General features: G+C 36.9%; 1 protein-coding gene and 1 long non-coding RNA gene across 3 annotated transcripts in view; both read left to right on the top strand.

The window, feature by feature from the left end:
* The window catches only part of NRPD1B (nuclear RNA polymerase D1B), a 34,017-nt gene extending 12,235 nt beyond the window's left edge, over positions 1–21,782 (top strand). For both annotated transcript variants that reach the window (XM_082867813.1, XM_028233885.2), the window contains exons 9-19: positions 253–1,980; positions 2,071–2,246; positions 7,398–7,473; positions 7,575–7,702; positions 8,367–8,515; positions 13,160–13,434; positions 15,994–16,167; positions 16,283–16,423; positions 16,563–18,229; positions 18,663–18,777; positions 21,175–21,782. In XM_082867813.1, coding sequence (XP_082723939.1) covers positions 253–1,980; positions 2,071–2,246; positions 7,398–7,473; positions 7,575–7,702; positions 8,367–8,515; positions 13,160–13,434; positions 15,994–16,167; positions 16,283–16,423; positions 16,563–18,229; positions 18,663–18,777; positions 21,175–21,528 — 4,983 coding nt within the window. In that variant the 3' untranslated portion in view covers positions 21,529–21,782. The remainder of the gene's footprint in view (positions 1–252; positions 1,981–2,070; positions 2,247–7,397; positions 7,474–7,574; positions 7,703–8,366; positions 8,516–13,159; positions 13,435–15,993; positions 16,168–16,282; positions 16,424–16,562; positions 18,230–18,662; positions 18,778–21,174) is intronic.
* LOC145790012 (uncharacterized) lies at positions 9,862–11,596 on the top strand. The gene is made up of 2 exons (XR_014328567.1): positions 9,862–10,073; positions 10,169–11,596. It is a non-coding gene; the product is annotated as an uncharacterized LOC145790012 (long non-coding RNA).
* Positions 21,783–22,065: the final 283 nt, after the last annotated feature.

Below are 22,065 nucleotides of genomic sequence, written 5' to 3'. Positions count from 1 at the left end.
GCATTGCTTATTTTAATAGATCTCATCAATCATGTCCATTGCATTGCTTATTTGAATTATCTGAGAATGATGATCTGTTTTAGAAGATGGTGTTTTGTGTAGTTGATGCTGGTTTACTATTTACTTGGGTGACATTTGTTCTTTATTGAGAATATGATTGATAATCTAGTCAAACCTTTGGCAATTAAATTGTGCAAATGTTCATGAACAACTGTTGTTTTCTTGTCTTTCCGTGCATATTTCTTCTACAAGGCATCTCGTGACATGGATACACGATTTGGGATTAACAAAGAGCAAAACGATTCTACTACTAAAGCATGGCTTGAGAAGATGAAAACCCTATTTATCAGAAAGGGTTGTGGATTCTCCTCACGGAGTGTTATTACAGGTGATGCATATAAAGGAGTCAATGAGATTGGACTGCCTTTTGAAATTGCTCAACGGATAACATTTGAGGAGAGAGTTACTCAATATAACATGCAGTATCTGCAGAAGCTGGTTGATGAAAAGTTGTGTTTAACCTATAGGGATGGTTTGTCAACCTACTCGCTGAGGGAAGGTTCGAAGGGGCATACTTTTTTAAGACCTGGTCAAGTGGTACATCGACGGATAATGGATGGGGATATTGTTTTCATCAATAGACCTCCGACAACGCATAAACATTCCCTGCAAGCTTTGTCGGTTTATGTTCACGATGACCATACAGTCAAGATCAACCCTCTTATATGTGGGCCACTTAGTGCTGATTTTGATGGGGACTGTGTCCATATATTTTATCCTCAATCCCTCGCTGCCAAATCAGAGGTTTTGGAACTGTTCTCTGTAGAGAAACAGTTGCTTAGTTCTCATAGTGGCAATCTCAACTTGCAGCTGGCCACTGATTCATTGTTGTCTCTAAAGATTTTGTTTAAGAACTACTTCTTGGATAGAGCAGCTGCCCAACAATTAGCGATGTTTGTGTCAAATTCCTTGCCACAACCTGCTTTATTGAAGACTTATACATCCGGCCCTCATTGGACTGCTTTACAGATACTACAGACTGCTCTACCTCGTTGCTTTGACTGTAGTGGGGAGAGACATTTAGTTTGTAAAAGTGAAATATTGAGCATAGATTTTAGTAGAGATGTAATGCAGTCAATTATTAATGACATTGTTAGCTCTATTTGCTTTGAGAAGGGCCCGGATGAGGTTTTGAAGTTCTTTAACTCTTTACAGCCTTTGCTCATGGAAAATTTATTTTCAGAAGGTTTCAGTGTTGGTTTGGAAGATTTTTCCATTTCTAGAGTGGTCTTAGAAAATATCCAGAATGGTATTCAGGATATTTCGCCATTGTTGTATCAGTTGCGGTTGACTTATAATGAACTGGTTGAGTTGCAATTGGAGAATCATTTGCGGCTTCTAAAAGTTCCTGTTGCTAATTTCATTCTGAAGTCATCACAAATGGGTAATGTAATTGACTCCAGGAGTGAATCAGCCATTAGTAAAGTGGTTCAACAAATTGGGTTCTTGGGGTTGCAACTTTCAGATAGGGGGAAATTTTACTCTAGGTCCTTGGTTGGGGAGATGGCTTCTCTTTTCCAGAACAAGCATCCTTTTCGTGCTAAATACCCTTCTGAGGAATATGGGTTGGTGACAAACTGCCTCTTCCATGGATTGGATCCATATCAAGAGATGGTTCATTCTATCTCTGCCAGAGAAGTAATTGTCCGTTCATCTAGAGGGTTGACGGAACCAGGAACCCTATTCAAAAATTTAATGGCCATCCTTCGGGATGTTGTTATCTGTTATGATGACACTGTGAGGAATGTTTGCAGCAATTCAGTTATTCAATTTGATTATGGGGTTAAGCCTGGATCTAAGAGTGCCTTTGCTGCTGGTGAACCAGTTGGTGTATTGGCTGCAACTGCTATGTCGAATCCTGCATATAAGGCAGTTCTTGATTCCTCTCCAAGTAGCAATAACTCATGGGAGATGATGAAGGTAATTGTTTTTAAAATAGTGACAATGATAATTCTGTTTTTCTGTTGATTTCAATTTGGTGCAATTATGTCATTGATTTTGTCTGTTCAGGAGATACTGCTTTGTGCAGTCAATTTCAAGAATGTTCTTTCTGACCGCCGGGTAATATTGTACTTGAATGATTGTGATTGTGGGAGAAAATATTGTAGAGAAAACGCAGCATATCTGGTGAAGAATCAGTTGAAAAAAGTCAGCCTAAAGGATATTGCTGTGGAATTCTTGATTGAGTATGCTCTCTCTTTCTCATTGCATATGTTTGTTATGAATACATATTATCATATATAGTGAATGAATCCTCACCTTTTTGTCTGTGTATGTATTGTTTATTGTATGAGTTTCGTGTATGGTTTTGCGATACATAAAACAAAGATGTCTATCCTTTTATGATAAGTCGAGCCGTCTTATACTTCTATTGCATCCTGTGTGGGACAAAATTCACCTGCTTCAAGCACTAACGAACTAGAAAATAGCTCTTATTATAAGCTGTTGCATGGGATTTTTTTTTTCAATGCCAAATTAGGGTGAGCAGCATTGGAGGATTAGAAATTTCTGGTTATAATAAAAGTTTAGTATTGGGTTTGTGGGCTAGTTATTTAGGATTATAAAGGTTGAATGGCGGGTGTAGTAAGAGTTCCGTGATTGTAGACAAATTTAAGAGAGAAAGAGAAGAGGAAGAAAAGAGAACCTAGCCAATCACACAAAGGGGGCATGCACACCTAAGATGAGATGCATTAGACATCCACAAATAACAGGCTGCAAATGATGTCTTTAATCCATTCCCAAAACAAACGATTAACCACTTATTTATAGAGATTTCAGAGCCCACCCATTTTGTTGTCCATGATGAACTTTGTTAAACTGCCCTGAAATACAGCTGTAGAAAAACATGTAAAAAACAAACCAAATTTGAAAATAACCTATATAGATACATATATATTTATGATACATAATTTAAAAGTAACATATGAATTTTTTTAATAACTCGTTATCCGGCCCATTGGATTGACTAATCTGGGGACCAATCCCACCGTCTACTAACGGGGGCCTCAATTAAAGCCAGGGCAAAGCCCTGTATGGACTGACCCCAAGAAATAGTTTGCATCTCGGAGGTTTCAAACCTGAAACCTTGGAGGGAGCACACCCCAAGTCCCAAGCCAACCTCTTGAAGTTTTGAAAGTAACTTATATAATCATAATAGAAGACGCTACTAAGCCAAAAAATACTCTGCATAAATCTAATAGGACCTGCCATGTAATCGTGCCAACTTCCAAAGTTAATCTCTTCTTTAATTTTAATCTTTCTTGAGCCCAGTGTTGACTAAATCATTACTGTTTTGAGAAAACTAGTCCTCAAGCCAAAAATATTGTGCTTGAATCTAATAGGACTGCCATGAAATTAATACAATTCCAAAGTTTTCCACTTTGTTGATTTTAATCTTTTTTGTGCCTAGTGTTGACTAAATCATTCTTGTTTTGGAGAAAACTAGACCTCAAGTTTTAATGTGATGAAACATAAAAGGGGTTCATCAAACACTATTAAAAAAGTCACTAATTGTTAATTTTCAGTGATAATTTGAAAATTTTTACAAAAAATGTATAAGTTTCAGCGATAGTTTAAATGTCACTAATTTTCAACTTTTAGTGACAGTTTGAAAAATTTGTCACAGAAAGTCACTAATTGTAAGTTTTACGATAGTTTATAAAAAATCGTGACAAAAAAAAGTCACTAATTATCAAATTTTAGCGACATAAGCAAAAAATCGTCACAAAATTATTTTTAACGATGATTTTATTAGGACTTATTTTTAATAGGACTTGATGCGAATTAAATCTAACTATTAGGACCTATTGGTAGTTTACCAAATATAAAATCAATAAACTTGTTAATTGCATTGAGGGACTTAGTTGGAAACGATTCAATTTGATGCTGGCCTTTCCTTTTCAATGAGATTGTAAGGGAGAAATTTGGAGATTAATCTTCTCAAGGGTTGATTATATTTTATCTGGAATGACAATTTCAACAATTGAAAACAATGAGTAGAGGAAATGTCCTTGAATGGACCTACATGAACCACGTGTCATATGACTTTCCTTATATACTCCGTCGGTTTTGTGTTAGCACTGTTCGAAAAGTCATCTCCTCGACATCTTTATGTGCAATATCCTTGTCATTCAACCATAGCTTTCTCTCGAATGATATCAGGAGCTGGTGAGTTATTTGGCTTACTATCTGTTACTGGATACATACAATATGCTGAAATATTGGATAATTGAGAGTTTTGCTTCTTCAACATTATACGTTGAAGGTGGTTTATCAAGCAGTACTTCTGTTGTCTTGTCAGAGAGCTCAGATGTCACATAGCCACGACAAAAGGAACAATAATTGTGGAGCTGTGGCTTGTTCTTTTGATTCTTTAGTCACTAAGGTACATGGATTATTTGATTTTTTCAATTTGGCTCGAACCTCTTTTAGCGAACTATATGGCTGATGTAGGATGATTAGGGACAGCCACTACAATGGGCTTTTGGGGCTGGTTTGACACTGTTATAGGGGCTGTTTTAGGATGCTGTGAACAGTACTTGTGAAAGTGCTGAGATTCAAGAAAGAAGGAAAGAAGAAGGTAGATCTAAGAATCACTCCTAGAATCCTTTAGGCGTCACACCTAGGGTTTGATCGCATCACACAATCCATAAAGAAGCTTAAAAAGCTCTTGAAATTCTCTAAAATGTCAACTCCATTAAATTGTTTGTATTACATGGTTTTATATAGAACTAGAAGATTTTCTAAACCTACTAGAGCCAAAACAAGAAACTACTTCCAAAATCAATTTAAGACCAAATAAGAAACATAAAACTTGACCTGTATGACGACTCATGGGTGAGCCCTTCAACCCATGTTAGCAAATATGAAAATTACTAAAGTACCCCTGACCAAAAAATCCTAGAAATTATAAACATATCATAAAATAAGACTCTAATAGTATTAGAAACATGATTATGTATAGTTCCTATCGGTTTTTCTTTGAAATCACGTCAATTTCCAAATATCAAGGGTTATTTGAGATGATCTAAATAAGTGCACTTTTTGATTTTTTATGAAAAGATGTGCAGAAAAGTAGAGAGATGATGTGACCCAAAAAAGATAAAAAGATAAATAAGTGCACTTTTGTAGTGCACCCCAAACAACCATTGCTCTACTTTGAGCTTCTTATACTCTGCATCAATTGTGCTAGTTGTACTGTTTTAACACTTTCATTTTGATAATCTGATGATGCAACTCTTTTGCTTCACTTTGATTATCCCTTTGAAGTGACCATGTTGGTGGACTAGTTGTTGAATTGATGGTGGTTTGACGGATGGAACAATGCGGCGGCGAAGGCTTAAGCTCTAATTCCAAATTGATGCAGGATAACCACTAACATTAAGCACTAAGGCCCTGTTTGATAGAGCTGTGGAAAAGTGCTTATAGCTTATGCCTTAATAGCTTATAGCTTATAACTATGAATATAAGTTGATTTCTGACTTATAAATTAAGCTTCTCCTGCCACACTCAAAGAATAAGTTGATTTCTGACTTATAAAAAGCTATAAGCTGCATTGTTAAGTTAAACCAAACACATCAAAATAGCTTAAATTAAGCTGAAAGCTGAAATAAGTTGAAAAAAAGCTGTACCAAACAGGGCTAAAGTATTAAATAGCTTCTCTACCATATCTAATGCAATCTCTTTACTTCTACCACCAAAATGGACCGTACAACTTAGAAAACAGTGATTTTTTTGTTTATAGAGAGGATTAGGATTGATTAGTTGGGTTGGTGGTTAATTTATGGTTTAGATGGTGGGTGTAGTAAGAGAAAAATTATAAAAGAAAGAACCTAGGTAATCACACTTGGGGGGCACTCACAACTAAAAGGAGATTCGGTGGTCATCAAATAATAATAGGCCATCATAATCCCAAAGGGTTGGCCTAGTGGCAAGGCCTTGGGTCTTGGGGATGTGTTTCCTCCAAGGTTCAGGGATCAAAACCTTTCAGGTGCTAACAATTCTTTGGAGCCATTGGACTGGGAGAAAACCTTTGAATTAACCGTGGTATACTTGCAGGAAACTCCTTGCCGAGGGCCTGTACGACCTTTGAAATTAGTCAGGCTTTGATTCGGACATTGCAGTGCCAATAATAATAATAATAATAATAATAATAATAATAATATGCATCTTCATTTCATTATCAAAATAAGCATTTTATCCCTGATTTATTGAGAAGTCAAACTTGGTGGTGGCCAAGTATTGACCAAGTCTTGGACGACCTTCCCTTGAGTGTCCTCAGCACTCTAATTATGATCCAAAGCTGAACAACTAAATGCAAAATAACATCCCACCTAGAAGCCCATTTTATAGCTGATGATAAAATCCCCAAATTGCCCCTGGCATAGAAATTAAAGAAAAAGATACAGAAAGCTGACCAAATTTAAAACTAACCTAGATAATCATAAAACAAGACTCTATTAAGCAATAAACTATAATATGCATGATTTCAACGGGACCTGCCATGTAATCATGCGTGTATCCAAATTCCAAAGTTAAATTGCTTATATTAATTTTACATATCCCTTAAGCTTCGTGTTGACTGCAGCACTTTCACTTCTAAAACCCTTGCTTTGTGTTACTCCATAATCATAGACCATTAATGTGTTCCTGACTTTCTTGATTTGGTTTTATGTTATTTTTAATTTCTGTTCAGAAAGTAGTAGATCTATCTTGAATGTTTCTATTTACTATATTTGTTTGTTTATTAAAAAAAAATAAAAATTGAATAGGTAAAAATGAAATGGTTGTATGCAATGGAATTCGTAGGCTTTAATTTCTATTTAAATAAACCCTATGGTGAGAAGATTCCCGTTTCGAAGGATTAATTATTTTTCACATACAAGTGTGATGGCGGAGTTCTGTTTGACTTTACTGTTAATGGAGTTTTTTTGTTGGCAACGTATCCATGGGTAGTTTGATCTGAATTTTGCAACTGTTTACATCTGTGATACCAGCTGGCCTGTCAGAATATGCTTTTATGCCAGATATTTTCTTCAACTTTATTCTTGAACAGTCTGTATTTTGCATGTATATGGCAAGTTCAAGATAACATATTCTTCTATTTCTCCTAAATATTTCCTCAAGTCTATTTTGCTTCTTCATCTGGGAGATGTTGAAGTTGAACTTGGTATTCTCTGTTGTCCTTAACATTGTACCGGATTTCCTATGAGGTTTTTACTTGTTTCTGTTTCATTATTTGTCCCTTAAATGCTTTTTTGCCGTTTCTTTGAATGGCAGTTGCTAAGAAAATAAGTGCTTGACATGGTAGTCAATTTTTGGCGGCTTCCCACTTACAGGTTTAATGGGCAGCAAACAATGCATGGGAGTTCTGAATTTGATGCTAACCTTCTTGGTCATATTCATCTCAATAAGGTTGGTTCACCTCTTTCTAAATGGTAAAGGGATGTTTCCAGTGTTAGTGGCGATTGCTTGCCTAGTAAAGTTGATTGTTTTGTGACTTATTGGTTTAACAGGAACTGTTCCAAGACCTGAACATAAGTGTGCAAGAGGTTTGTGAGAAATGCCAAGAGACTATTGATAGAGTCCGGAAAAAGAAGAAAAAAGTTGGTTATCTCTTCAAGAGAATGAAGTTATCTGCTAGGTTATTCTCTGAACTTTAATTTCTAATTTGTATGACTAGCAAAAATTTCATTATATTTTATTTTTTTTAAAATTTAGTTGTTGCAAAGTAAGCCCCATCTTCGTGTTGGATCATAAATTGTTATCCTGATGTTTGTAATTGATGTAGTAAAGATTGGTGTTGGGCATCACATAACTGGGATGGTGCATATGCCTTTTGATGCTTATTTTGCATTCACATATCATTCTTTCTTATTAGAACAGATCAGGTTTGTCATTTTATGGTGCCGTTGTTGCACATTTGTTGTCAAATTCATGTTTAAAAGTTTTCATTTCATGACATTTACATTATCACATCATGACCTCAATTTCTAAAGTTTCTGAAACTGCAAGTTTTTTTTTTTTTTTTCTAACTGAAATTGCAATTGAAGAACAATCTAGCCGCTCGAAAGTTCAAATAAAGGAGACACTTTTGTAATTTTCCTGGTTGGTTTATTTAGAAACCATTATTGTAAAAATTCACTTCAGCATCTGCTAGTTTAAGATTCACATGAAACGTATGGCCATCTGTTTATATTACTCAGTTTTTAATTATATTCCATCACTAATTTGTTATTATCTTGCACTAACTATTTATGCTTTAAAATGTAAAGTCACTTCTTTTAGCTGTATTTCTTTCTTGGCAGTGAGGGTTGTTCTTTTGGACATGTTTGTGATATTGACACGCCATGCTTGACATTCTTTTGCCAAGACGCAAATGATCTTCATTTAGAGAAGACTTCTAAAATTCTTGCCGACATAATTTGCCCGGTTTTGTTAGAAACAATTATAAAAGGTATTTTTGTACATTGTCGTTTCTCTTTTTGTTTCTGGAAATGTTTCTCTTTTGTAGTAACTTTTTTTTAAAATTAAATAATTGGGATACCGATTTTACCTGAAGATTGATGGGTTATGATTTTGTATATCCGATAACTATGTTCTCCTTTATTCATGTAGTTTCCATCGTGTTTATAGCTGATCTTCTGGAGCCTATGTAATTTTTCTTGCTTCTGTCAAATAAAATTACATTTACAAGAAGTGGCTAGACCTCACAAAAGTAAACAACTCGTCAAAGCTTATTGTACTGTGTCAGTAGAACAACTCCAATGGTCAAGCCAAAAGGCTTGGCAAAGCCAAGAAATGGCTAGACCTCACACAAGTTCATCTCTAATGGTGCACCAAATCCAGATTTGGCTCAAAGTTTGGCAAAGCTATCTTTTGCCACAACATATTTTCTGTCCAAAACCCAACTGTTTTTCTTACTTGAGTTCACAACTTCACAAATCAAAACTCACAACCAGAATTTCAAAAACTATTGAAGAATCTACAAATTACTAGAACTCAACAATACTAAAATTTATAATTACAAATGTTAAGTTGCATCAATACAGGTTTTTGATAATTTGGTAGGATCCTTACGATTGATAATTTGGTTCGGTGTGGGCATATTTTAGTTAATTGGTGCTGTATGTGTTGTGGTGATGCGGAATCATAGGATCATTTGCTGATTTAGTATCTGGTATCGTTTTTGGGTGCCTGTTTTTTCTACTTTTGGAGTTGCGTGGGTGTAGCAGAAAGGGGTGTTGGAGGTTCTTTGGAGATGGGCTATGGTTCTTTTGGAGTTGCGTCGTTGCAAGGCTTGGACTTTGGCTCCTTTGTGCCTAATGTGGTTGCTATGGTTGCAGCGGAATCGGCATGTTTTCCAGAGAGTTGTTCATTCTATATCTTGGTTAGAAGACTGGTTTTTGCGAGTTCTGTGTGGTTGGGTGTCCGGGCGTGTAGATCCTGATTTGTTTACGTTTTTAGATTTCCTTGATGATGTGAGTGGCTAGTTGTTTTCCCTTTTTTGGGGCTCCTGATTTATGTTTTCTTTAGCATCTTCTTGATGCTCTTTCTTCTATAAATTTTATTTATCAATCGAGGAAAAAAATAAAAAAAAAGTGCACCAATAATCACAATTCCATTTTTAAAAAATAAAAAAAACGTTATACTCATCTAGATCAGTGAGAGAGTGAGTGTTTGGTTGATATGGAGTGGAGCATGCAGAAATTAGTTATATAATGGTGATGTTGGTTGTGCCAAAATAGCATGTCACCATTGGAGTGGTATATCTGAAAAAAGGCATTTATTTTGCTGTAGCAGGCCAAAATATGGCTGACCATTGGAGTTGCTCTTATAAGCTGGTTGCTGATCATCATCTTGCCAGATGAATGCCTTTTGTTGCACTTTTGTTTGTGGTAATAGTCCAGTCCTGGATGCACTCCCTAGGAAGTGTTCATGTAGACAACACTATACAAAGTGACTCTGTCCTCTACCATTGGTGAGCGAATTTTATTGGAGAAAAAATGAGGAAGGTATGGTGGTAAGGGCAAAACCTACATAGGGAAGCTACAAGTGTGTATAGAAGCTATATTTTCTGGACTAAGTGCATTCGTTTTTGTATGACCAGGACCTCTGGTGAATGTTGGTTGATGAAAAGACCTGTCGGTGGACAGGGTTCCAGGCAGCAGGCTGTCCTACTGATTTTTAATCTTCTGCAATAGTTTTAATGAATGAGTTGGTTACCCTACAGGATCTGTAGTCTGGCCATCATCTTGATTTGAAACATTATTATTGAATCACCAATTGAATCATAAATCGTTTTGCTAAAATACTGAATTGTGAATTGTATTGAGTCATGAATCATAATATTTATTTTATGTATCGTAATGAAGTTTAACCTCCAAATTGTAAATAACCAATCAACACTAGACTCTCTGTTTCTTCACTTTACTTTTTTAATGAAACAATTTAAAGAGTATTCCACTCACCACCCATGAGTTTTTGACTTTGGGTACCTGGATCCTAGATTAATTTTTTCCCTTTCCCCATAAGCACCTAGATTCTAAAAGTTTCAGAAAACAAGAAAAAATCTCTCCTGCCGCCGACTCTGGTGAACCTAATGGGAAGGGATATAGATAACTTTTTGCATCATATAAAAGATTCATTTACATACATGGGCATTAATTTTTTTTTTTTTTGGATTTGAATTGCTTGCTTAATTCACATGAGTTCGGAAATTTGTAATTTGGTTTCGCAAAGAATCATGGATTGTAAGGGTGCTATTAGGAAGAGTTGGTTTTATTAGATGGTGGTATGAAGCTGAATCTGAGCTTTTGTTGCTGTTGTTACATTCTGTTTTGTTTTTGGTTTTGCTCCCCTCCCTCCTTTTCTTTTCTGTTTAATCTTAGTCATGTTTTAGATAAATTTACTGGAGCACGATACTAGGGACTGTTTTGCAGACTTGCAGTGGTATTGCAAGTTTGATGTGGTGGCAAATGAAGCTTAAGGGGATTGTTCCTCAGCTTTCTCTTTATAAAGCACTCTAAAGCTCATGCTTTTGGCTGTAACTTTTCTATCAAGCACAATATGAATAATTTTGGAGATGGCGTTCTTTTGTTTAATTTGGTGGGGATAGTTTAAGGTGGTAGTGGTATTGAGGATGGAGGTTGTGGTGGTGGCTCTGAGTAGGAGTGAGATGGCTATAGATAGAGAAGGCAAAGTTATTTCAAGTGGTGGCTTTGGGTGAGGGTGTTGTTGGATGTTGATTCTATGAGAATGTACGGATCTGGGTAGCAGTTTCATCGAAGTGGAAGTTATGGGTCGGGAATAGATGGTGGTGATGGTTGTTTTGGTTGCCTAAGACCAAATCTTTCAAGTTTCTAAGTGAATTGAATGTAGAGGTACTGACATTGTTGAGAGATTGGGTGGTGGTATGGTGGAACTTTGCTTAGTGGCCATGAATGGTGGAGCTTGGCACTGTGGCAATAGAAATAGAGGGGATGGTGGTTTGGTTGTGTCTGGTTAAAGTGAAAGTAGAGAGAGAAGTAACGAAAAATTAGAAGAGGGTGGTGAGTGAAGGAATACAATGGATGGTTGTGGTTATGAAGGTGAATGAGTGCTGGTTTTGGAATAGAGAGACAGTGGAGTGGGAGGGTAAGAGGAGGAAGTGCTATATGGTTTTCCCCATTAATGTGGATATGTTGTGGTTTTCCTATTTAGACGTTTGTCCTTTCTTCTTCTTCTTCTTTTTTCTTAGTATTGGGAAGTGGTAATATAGGTGTTTCACTTAAACAACCTAGTCAATCCATTTCAGCATGAAGATTCTGTTTTCTTGAGCTAATGAGTGGGCAGGTTGCTGCTCATTTTATGAACATATGGTGCAAGTGCTGCCCAATTCTTAAACCGCAGGGGAGGTAAGTGAAATTTACGTTTTCATAGAGGAGGTAAGTGAAATTTACCCTTTCATACATGGTATGTGAACAATAAAGCCCAGGTTAGATGGTTTTAGTTTGTATATTTATCTCAAAAAAAGAGATCACTGATGGAGAATGTGACTACAGAAGTGAGACTCCAAGTTATTAATTAGACTTTGCGCATAGACCTTACTAGAATTCCAGGAGGTGGGTTGGTTGGGGAAAAATAGTTTAGGGTTAATTACATCTTATCCCCTTGTAGTTTGACCTGAAAACACTATACTTTCTCTGGTTCAAAATAAATAACCACCACATGATTTAGACTGAAGTGCAACTTCTCACTCCATAAACAGTTTTTGCAAAAAGTCAATATTACACTTTACTTTTTATCCAAATTTCTTCTGTATTCCACTCTCTCTCTCTCAAAAAATCAAAAATAAAAATGACCCACTCGAATAATCCTCTCTCTATTCTACCACTAGCATAACTCTTACCACCATGAACAATAGCGACTCAAGTCCCACCAGGTCACTATTAACCACGTCCATCACCCAACTAACTCCTAAACAGGCCACCATCGTGGTGCCTGAAACATCAGCCCAAAACACAGATCTCACTGGAAGCCACCCATCTCACACGGCAGACTAGGAAACACATTCAACCATCTTTAACTGGGCACCTGATGAGCTATTTTTCTTTTTTAACAGCACCAACACACACTAACTCACGTCGTTCTACCTCAACAGCCAACACTCAGGCACACATAATACTCGTAGATGTGTATACTCATTGAATATGGCATCTGTGTTTTTTCCCATACAATTTATGTACTCCATGAACATTTCTTGCACAATCTGATAAACTTCTAGTTATGGATGTGCAAAAATAGCTTCTTCATTATTAGCTGGATTATTGGCCCATGAGGTGTTCTTGTTGGGCCAGAGATCTGCCAACTAGGACTCAAATACTTTATTTATTTATCATAAAATAGTTGCACAAGTACTTCGGATATCTTTGAGGCTGTTGTTATAGCCCCTCAAACCTGTAGGATCTTACGAGGTTCTTCTAGGCCGTTTCTTTTCCTCGTAAGAGTCTTTTATATGCATTATTTCACAAATTTAGTGGAAATGAATACTTTATCATTTATTGATAATTCCTAGATATTTTTATTTTAATTTTCTAATGGGACTCTGTTGAATGGATAGGTGACCCGCGGGTTTGCATGGCAAACATCATTTGGATTAGTCCTGACACAACCACTTGGATAAGAAACCCTAGCAAGAGTCAGAAGGGTGAATTGGCTTTGGAAGTTGTCCTGGAGAAAGAGGCTGTTAAGCAGTCTGGGGATGCTTGGAGGACCGTCTTGGACTCATGTCTTCCTGTCATTCATCTGATTGACACGAATCGGTCAATACCCCATGCAATAAAGCAAGTTCAGGAACTGCTCGGAATTTCTTGCGCTTTCGAGCAAGCTGTTCAGGTATTTCTGAAATTCTCTATCAAATTTTTCATCAGCTGGTAATGTCTGGATGGATCTCACCTCTCTCTCTCTCTCTCACACACACACACACACGCACGCACGCATGCACGCACACACATCAAGCTGCTAAATGTTCCTTTCTAATCTGTTGTTTCTTAAATTGAATCTGTTCACCAGAACAACAGCAAATGGTCTCAGTGGATAATTACATTTTCTTGTCTAATTTTTTGGTCCTTGAGATTAAGGAGTCACTTTTTATCAGATTTTTGAAGCGTGGGTCCAATTTGATCTTCTTGTGATTTTATCCCTTTGTTTTGTGGTTTTGTCTTTCTCTGAAGTCTGAATGCTGTATTTTTGTGTACATTGTTTCTTTTCTGAAGTCTACTTGATATCTCGGGAAATCTGTTTCTTATTGTCTATCTCATTTTGCTGGTCATGGTTGTATCAATGTGGGTAATGGGGAGAATGTGCATTTCTAGGAGGATGTTGGAAGGGGCAAGGATTATTTTGTTCATTATTCTCTGGTTTGTATTGCTTGTCTCTGTCTCATCAGGTGTCTATTTGCCTCTATGGTTTCATCCTATATGTCTCTGATCACTTGGAATTTGAATTTCTTTAGAGATCATAATGACAGAGAAAAATGAGTTAGCGTTCTTGTTGTCCATTCTTGATGAGGTTTCTTTGAGGCATTCGGCCATGATAGGAGATTGTGGTCACTTAATTCCTATGAAGCATGGACACGCCAAAATGGAAGCCGTGGGGGTGTCGGATACGGGGACACGCCGGGGACACGGGGACACGCCGGAGACACGTACGGGACACGGCATCTGGCGTGTCCCCTTAATTTAATTTATTTTTTTACAGGGGATACGGAAGAGACGCTGCGGGGACACGCGTGTCCAAATCTGGACACGCCATGGACACAAAGACACAGCGACAAGAGTAAAATGAAAGGAAAAACAAGTACAAACCTGATCAGCCACGATCCAGAGACCCATTTGACTTCGACGAGCTCTGTCTCTCGCCTTTGCCTTCTCAGATCTCTCTCTCTCTCTCTCGCCCCTTTGTCGTCTCAGAACTCTCTCTCTCTCTCTCTCTCGCCTTTTTTCTCTCCCTCTCCCTCGCGATCGCGATCCTCTCTCTCCATCGCCATCGCGATCGCGATCGCCTCCCTCTCTCGCGCTTCTGTCTTGCTTCCGTCTGCCTCCCTCGGTTCTCTCCCGTCTTTATCTTCTCCTCTTCTGATTCATCATATATTATATAATAACTATTATTATTATATAATAATACTCCTATATATTATATAATAACTATTATTATTATATATTATAACTATTATTATTATATAATAATACTCATATATATTAGTTATTATTATATATTATAACTATTATTATTATATATTATAACTATTATATAATAGTTATTATATAACATAGTATAAGATAATATATACTTATACATATTAATAAATGAAAAAAATAAGCACATGTATGAAAATAAAATAAAACAATTAATTGGAACACATTATTTAAAAAATATAATAAATAAATAAAATAATTAATATGTATTAAAATAAAAATATTTATAAAAAAAATTAAAAAATTTGCCATGTCCCCTGCCGTGTCCGTGTCCCCATTTTTTAGAAATTGCCGTGTCCCGTGTCCGTGTCCGTGTCCGTATGCGTGTCCGTGTCCGTGTCCGTGCTTCATAGCTTAATTCTTCTGGGCTTTTATTTAGTAATTTTTATTTGATTCAATTATTGATGATCCTAAGCTACTTAATTTTTGTCCCTATAAGGCAATTTGGAGTCCAAATGTACCATCGAAGTTAAAGTTTTTGCTTGGTCTTTGGTTTCTAAGAAACTTTATACCTAATATGGTTTAGAGACCTAATTGTCTTTTATCTCCACAGTGGTGTTACGAGCACAAGGAGTGAAAAGACTATTGATCATCTTTATTTGCATTATCACGTGACTATGAACTTGTGGTGGAAATTATTTCAGTTGCCAGAAATTGATTGGGTTGTTTCATCCTATTGTGATCAATTGGTTATCATGATTTTAGAGTTTTTGGTTCAAGGAAGAAGTCAATGGCCCTTTGGAGTTTTGTAACTGTTGCAGTGTTGTGGGTATTATGGTTTGAGAGGAATGCACGAGTATTTGAAGATAATTAAGAAGAAATTGGTAGTTTGTGTGATAGAATTTGTTAGTTGACTTCCTTTTGGTGTCAGTATCTGTACCTTTTAATAGAATTCCTTTGTTTCTCATTAGTAGGGATTTGAGAGCTGAATACCTGATGTAAGATTGTCTTCTTTTCTCTTATGGAGGATCTCTTTCTTTCCTTTTTTGTATATTCTCCTTTTGTTTATTAATAATATTTTTTTGGTGTCGTCGATCAAAAAAATATTCAAATTCTGATTCTTTGCATTTTGCTCAGTGAAACAGTAAAAGAACTCACATTGGTGATTTGGAATTGAGATAACATGATTTCTTTATTTAAAGTTCAATGTCCTTTAAACTTTTTGAAAATTTTCCAAGTTTTTTGGTTGATTTTGCAGCGCCTCTCAACATCAGTGTCTATGGTTGCAAAAGGTGTGCTTAAAGAGCATCTTATTCTCTTGGCCAGTAGTATGACATGTGCTGGGAATTTGATTGGTTTCAATTCTGGTGGTATAAAAGCATTATCTCGATCACTAAATGTCCAAATACCGTTTACAGAGGCGACATTGTTTGTGAGGAACTTAACTCGTTTTATTGGAACTCAAAAATTATGTTGTACCTATGTTCAGGTTTGATAGTGCACTGCTGTAATCTATCTTGCAATTTTTTTTTTATTTCAATCTCCAGACACCAAGAAAATGCTTTGAAAGGGCTGCTGAAAAGTGTCATGTCGACTCTTTGTCTAGCATAGTTGCCTCCTGTTCTTGGGGCAAACAAGTTGCTGTTGGCACAGGTTCTCGATTTGATGTCCTTTGGGACACGAGAGAGGTATTTTACCCCGTTTTATTGTTATTCCCTCTTGGATTGATTTCTTTGGAAGTTTACATATGTGATATTCAACCAAGATCAGTGGGCTTCTTTACCCACCCTTGTATGGCTGCTTGACAATGTGGTTTTTTGTTGTTAGGTTGGAATGAATCAACAGGATGGAATTGATGTTTATAACTTTCTGCATTTGGTGAGGAGCAGTTCAAAAGAAGCGGAAACAAACAGCGCTTGTCTTGGTGCTGAAATTGATTATATTGAACTGGATAGTGAAATGGTGGATTGGGACCTGTCACCAGAGCATAGCTCTTGTAAGCCTGTCTTTGAAGATAGTTCTGACTTTCCGGATGACTTAGATAATAATCAAGTGGTGGATGGGGGTTGGCCTAGTGAATCTAAGTGGGAGAAAGTTTCATCTGAAAATACCAAGTCCAGTGGGAAGGAGTGGGATGTGGGTAAAAGAGATAATTGGGGGTCAGGGCCTACGGTGTCAAAACCAACTGGTTGGTCCAATTGGGGGGCTGAGACAGTCCAGTCAGAAGATGTAGAACAGGTAACTCAGTCAAAAACTTCTGTTGCTTGGGGTTCTTCCAGTACTGAGGAGAGTAAAGGGCATGAGAATGAGTCACCTGCCAATATTTGGAGTTCTAATAAAAACAATGAGTCCAATGGTAGCAAGGTGTGGGCAGTTGAAAAAAAACAGAATTTGGGGGAGGACACAATGTCAAAGGCCAATGGTTGGGGGTCCAGTAGAGGGGGTTGGGGGGGTAATGCAGTTCAGACAAATGACGTGCCTTCTTCAACAGCACAGAAAACAGAAACTCAGTCAAAAGCTTCCCTTACCTGGGGCTCTTCAAATAGTGATGCTCTGGGTAAAGAATTTCAATCTCCATCAGGAAAGAAGAAAGAGTCACCTTTCAATTCCTGGAAGTCCAGTCAAATTGACGACTCTGGTAAGGGATGGGGGGTTGAAAGAGAAACAAGCTCAAAGCCAAGTGGTTGGTCCACTTGGGGGACTAATAAAGTTGAGATAGACGAAGTGCCCAAAATAAAAGCACAGGAAACAGAATGGGCAGCTCCCTCAAAAACTTCCCTTGACTGGGGCTCTCCGTCAGGAAAGCAAAAAGAGTCACCTTTCAATTCCTGGAAGTCCAGTCAGAATGATGACCGTCATGATGTCAAGGAATGGGGGGTTGAGAAAAAACAAAATTTGGGGGCTGAAAAAACTATCTCAAAGGCAAGTGGGTGGTCCAGTCAGAATGATGACTGCAGTTCTGGGAAGGAATGGGTGCTTGACAAAAAACAAAATTTGGGGGCTGAAAAAGAGGCAAGTGGGTGGTCTGGTTGGGGGGCCAATACAGCGCAGACAGAGGATAAACTCTCTACCAGACCACAAGAAGCGGAACAGCTATCTCAGTCCAAAACATCTGTTGCTTGGGGTTCAGGGGATGAGGGCCCGGGTACAGTTGAACTGCAATCTCAGACAGGACAGCAGAAAGAATCTGCTGGTAATGTCTGGAGTCCCAGTCAAAATGGAACAAATGAACAGTCAAATCAATCAACAAGCATAAATGGTTGGGATTCTGCAAATAGTGGTGGTACCAATGCAAGTGAAAAGGTTCAGTGGGGTCAGGCGAGACGGTTTCCTGCTAAGAGAGAGCAGAATACTGGAGAATGGAGAAACAAGGCAAGTGCTAATTTTACCGCAACCAGACAGCGATTGGATATGTTCACATCAGAGGAACAGGACATTCTTTTGGATGTTGAACCTATTATGCAGTCGATCAGAAGAATAATGCATCAGACTGGGTAACTTCTATGGATCTCTGCTAGTTTTTTAAATGAGAATATTAATTTAAAATTTCCTTTACAATACAAAATTCTGACTAATGTGAATGTGAAATATTCATCTATCGAGTTCAAGAAGATTGCTTAAAGTTCCATTTTGGTGGCATATAATGTTTTTGATGAATTGCAAGTGGTGCTTCTGCAAATAAGAAAACAAACATTTACTTTGTAAGAAGCAAATGGGAATTTTGGAGCTAAATGCCACCATTGCTAACTTGGCAGCAGCATGATTAATTCTCCAGTGCATGATTTGTTTTTGAACTTCTTAAAAAATGCAAGGTTTTTCCGTTGACTGAAATTTTTATTAGAAGAAAGAAAAATAACTTTTATCTATATGACATTTAAATTATGATCTAGTACAACCTGTATTCTGATTGAACGACTTTGTGCAAAGGTACAATGATGGGGATCCGTTGTCTGCTGAAGATCAGTCCTATGTGCTTGACAATGTGTTTGGTCACCATCCAGATAAAGCTGCAAAGATGGGAGCTGGAATTGACTATGTCATGGTATGCTGGTCAATTCTTCTTACCTACTTATTTTGTAATTTGACTTGTAAACTTCATACTACAGTACATTGGATTTTAGATGCTTGTCTATTTTTTATGCTTATGAAATTTAAGCATGATTGTATGCCCAAAAAAAAGTACAAAAAAGATTATTCCTTTAAGCTTTTTAGGCTTACAGTTTTGGAACGTGCTTTTGGTCCCATGGGTTCTACCCTGTCCAAAAACCAAACTTAATGCATTTGAAGTATGAACCTGCAATATTAGGAACACTCCTACTCTTCTGTGACAGCACATACACAGTCACACAGGAAACAACACATTTGGGAACAGTAAACCACTTTACTTTGGAAAGTCTGAAAGGCTGATACCATTGTCCGACTATTTAATGTCTAACACAGTACCTGTTATGTGGTTTTTAGCAAACATGTGTGGGTAGCTTGTCTCTTCACATTTCTTTTTGGTCTAACACAGTACATGTTATGTGGTTTTTAGCAAACATGTGTGGGCATTTATTTTTAGTTCTTTTATCCTACACTGTATGGTTGCACGTCTGTTTAGAGATGAAACTCATGGAGATGCATTGGAGATGCTTGTCTTGAATGTTGTTCTCTATGTTGATATCACAAATTCATTTATGCTTGTCTTGATTTTAGGAGTAGGAAACTCCTACTGGGGTGACGTTTGGGAACATGTTATTTTAGTAACTTTTTGGTTTTTTACGAAAGAAAAATGCTTGGTAGCTCGAAGTTGTGTGGCCCAAATGGCTCGAATGTATCAAAACGACGTCGTTTTGCCCCTAAAACGATGTTGTTTTGAGACATTTGAGCCATTCGGGTCATGAAAATTCGAGTTATCAAACATTGTTTTTTACAAAAAGATGTGTAGATTAGTAGAGAGAGTGATATGATTACTTATAGTGACTTTTTGGCTAAAATATTTTGTTGACAAACGAGGCCTAAGTAGGAAATTTGTAAGAAACCTCTCCCATTGAGGAATAAATTAGCTCCCAGTTGAGATAAAACCTTTCAAACATACAAATCTCAAAAAACAAGAAAAATAACGAAAACTTAATCTGTTACTCTGAATTTACATAATATTTATTTATGTTTAACACATTAATCTAAGCCAAAAAAGAATGTTTGTTAGAATGTATTTATAGATTTAGTGTGTAATATATGAACACTCTCATAGGCACTCTCAATAATAGAAACTTCTATATGCTCTTGCAGCTATCCTGCTCCCATCCCTGCCCCCGTCCCCATTTTGTGCAACTAAGGCCTTGGTTGATTTTGTGTTGCCAATTTCATGGGCCCAAATCAAATTGTGGGCTGTTCGGAGTTGGAGAGGATTGGATGGGTGCAAAAGCCTCCAGCCCTTTCATTTTTATTTTTGGGGAGCATGATTCACAAAGGGAAAAAGGGACAAACAAATAATAATAAAAAAATTATAAATAGTGAGAGACAACACTCTTTATTTTTAGAATTTGTCAGCGGTGTGTCTGTATTGTTGCTTCTAGATTTACAATACTTATTTGGATTGGTGTATTTAATTTTTTTAGGAAAATGAAAATATTTTTAGTTTACTCGTTTTTATTTTTATTTTTATTTTTTTAAATTTGTCTTAAAATGGATGAGAACTTTAGGTATGCATTGGCAAGTCATAGTCTCATGGGGGCTCAAGTTGACTTAAATTCACGCTTCAACTATTGCATGTACAACATACGTGATATACTTAAATTGTTGGTAGATGAAATATTAGTATCAATAGAAGTAGATGGAGTACTTCTGGCATATTATATGATCGATGGATAGTAACAGAATTGAAAGGGTAAGTTTGTAGAAAAACTATAGGGCTAGCGATGTTTTATGGGATTGAATGTTGAGCCACTAAGAAATATGTTTATAAAACGAGTGTAGCTGAATGAGGATGATTTTTTGGATGTGGTGAGATTAGAAAAAATAGAACTAAAAATGAATATACTTGTGAAATGATAGGAGGAACACTGGTTGAAGATAAGTTGAGAGAGAACATAGTAAGATGGTTGGTCAAATATAACAAAGGCCAATTTATGTAACGGTAAAGAAGAAAACAAAATATATTAACTTATTTAATTTAACCGAACATGTAGTTCTTAACATTGTAGGATGGCGAAAACGGATTCATTTAGCCGACTCCAGGGGGTTTATTGGTATGATATATGGTAGGGGTAGGAATGGCGTTTTTTCATGACCCTTTGCTCAATGAATCCTTTTCTGTTCTTATTTTTATCTTAGGCTGGCAGAATAAGAACACTTTTCTTCTTTTTTGGGGTGATACATTACAACTGAAATCAATTACTCGTTTTTTGTCTGTTTTTCATTTTTCCAATAATTAAATCCCAACAATTGTTTTGGACAGGTTTGCAAGCACAGCAGTTTCCAGGAAAGCAGGTGCTTCTACATTGTATCAACGGATGGTAACAAGGTAGATTTTTCCTACCGTAAATGTCTAGAGAACTTCATCAAAGGGAAGTACCCTGACAAGGCCGAAGCTTTCAATGGAAAGTATTTTAAGAAACCTCAACCTCGTCCTGCTTCTGGTTCTGGTCCTGGTTGGAAGAGGGAACGGAGTGTTGCTCCCGAGGAAGCTTCTGGATCTGAAAATAGGCACAGGGAACGTAGTGTTGCTCCAGAGGAAGCTTCGGGATCTGAAAATAGGGATGTTGAACGTAGTGTTGCTGCAGAAGCTGCTGGATCTGAAAATAAGCAGTAGACCGATGCCTATTCTTGTGATTATTTTGTTTGTATGTTTATGCAGAGAGATTTGTTGGAACTTTCTGCGGTTTCGTTTTTCTAATGTAAAACACTTCCATCATCTGCTTTTTTGATTTGTATATACGAAGCAGATGTCTTGTGGAAACATTTGAACTGAAACCAACCCTAACTGACCTCTGCCTCCTCGTTTCGTAGTTGCGATGTATTTATTTTCTTTTTTAAATACCCCGTTTAGTTTATTTTCTACGCTTATCCTTCATGCGCATTTTTATTTTATTTTATTTTATTTCGTTTTGTTTGTCAAATGTTAATAATTTTCTGTTTTGGAATATAGTGATGCACTATTTCTGTGTTTGGTTTATGATGTCCTTCATAGTTCACTAGCAGGAGGAGCCTCTTTGACATTGATGATCTTTGAACCTGAATCTATGACAAACGCATACAATTCTTAATGTCGCTTTGATGGTTTGATTTTGTGAAGTCTCACTTTGGTTTAATTCATGCATATGATGTGACATTGTTCATGTCATATTTG

The sequence above is a fragment of the Camellia sinensis genome, chromosome 5, assembly GCF_055761805.1.
Source record: "Camellia sinensis isolate YWXY chromosome 5, ASM5576180v1, whole genome shotgun sequence".
Lineage (NCBI taxonomy): Eukaryota > Viridiplantae > Streptophyta > Magnoliopsida > Ericales > Theaceae > Camellia > Camellia sinensis.
Note: the sequence above shows the minus strand (reverse complement) of the source record. Positions and strands in the feature narration are given on the sequence as shown.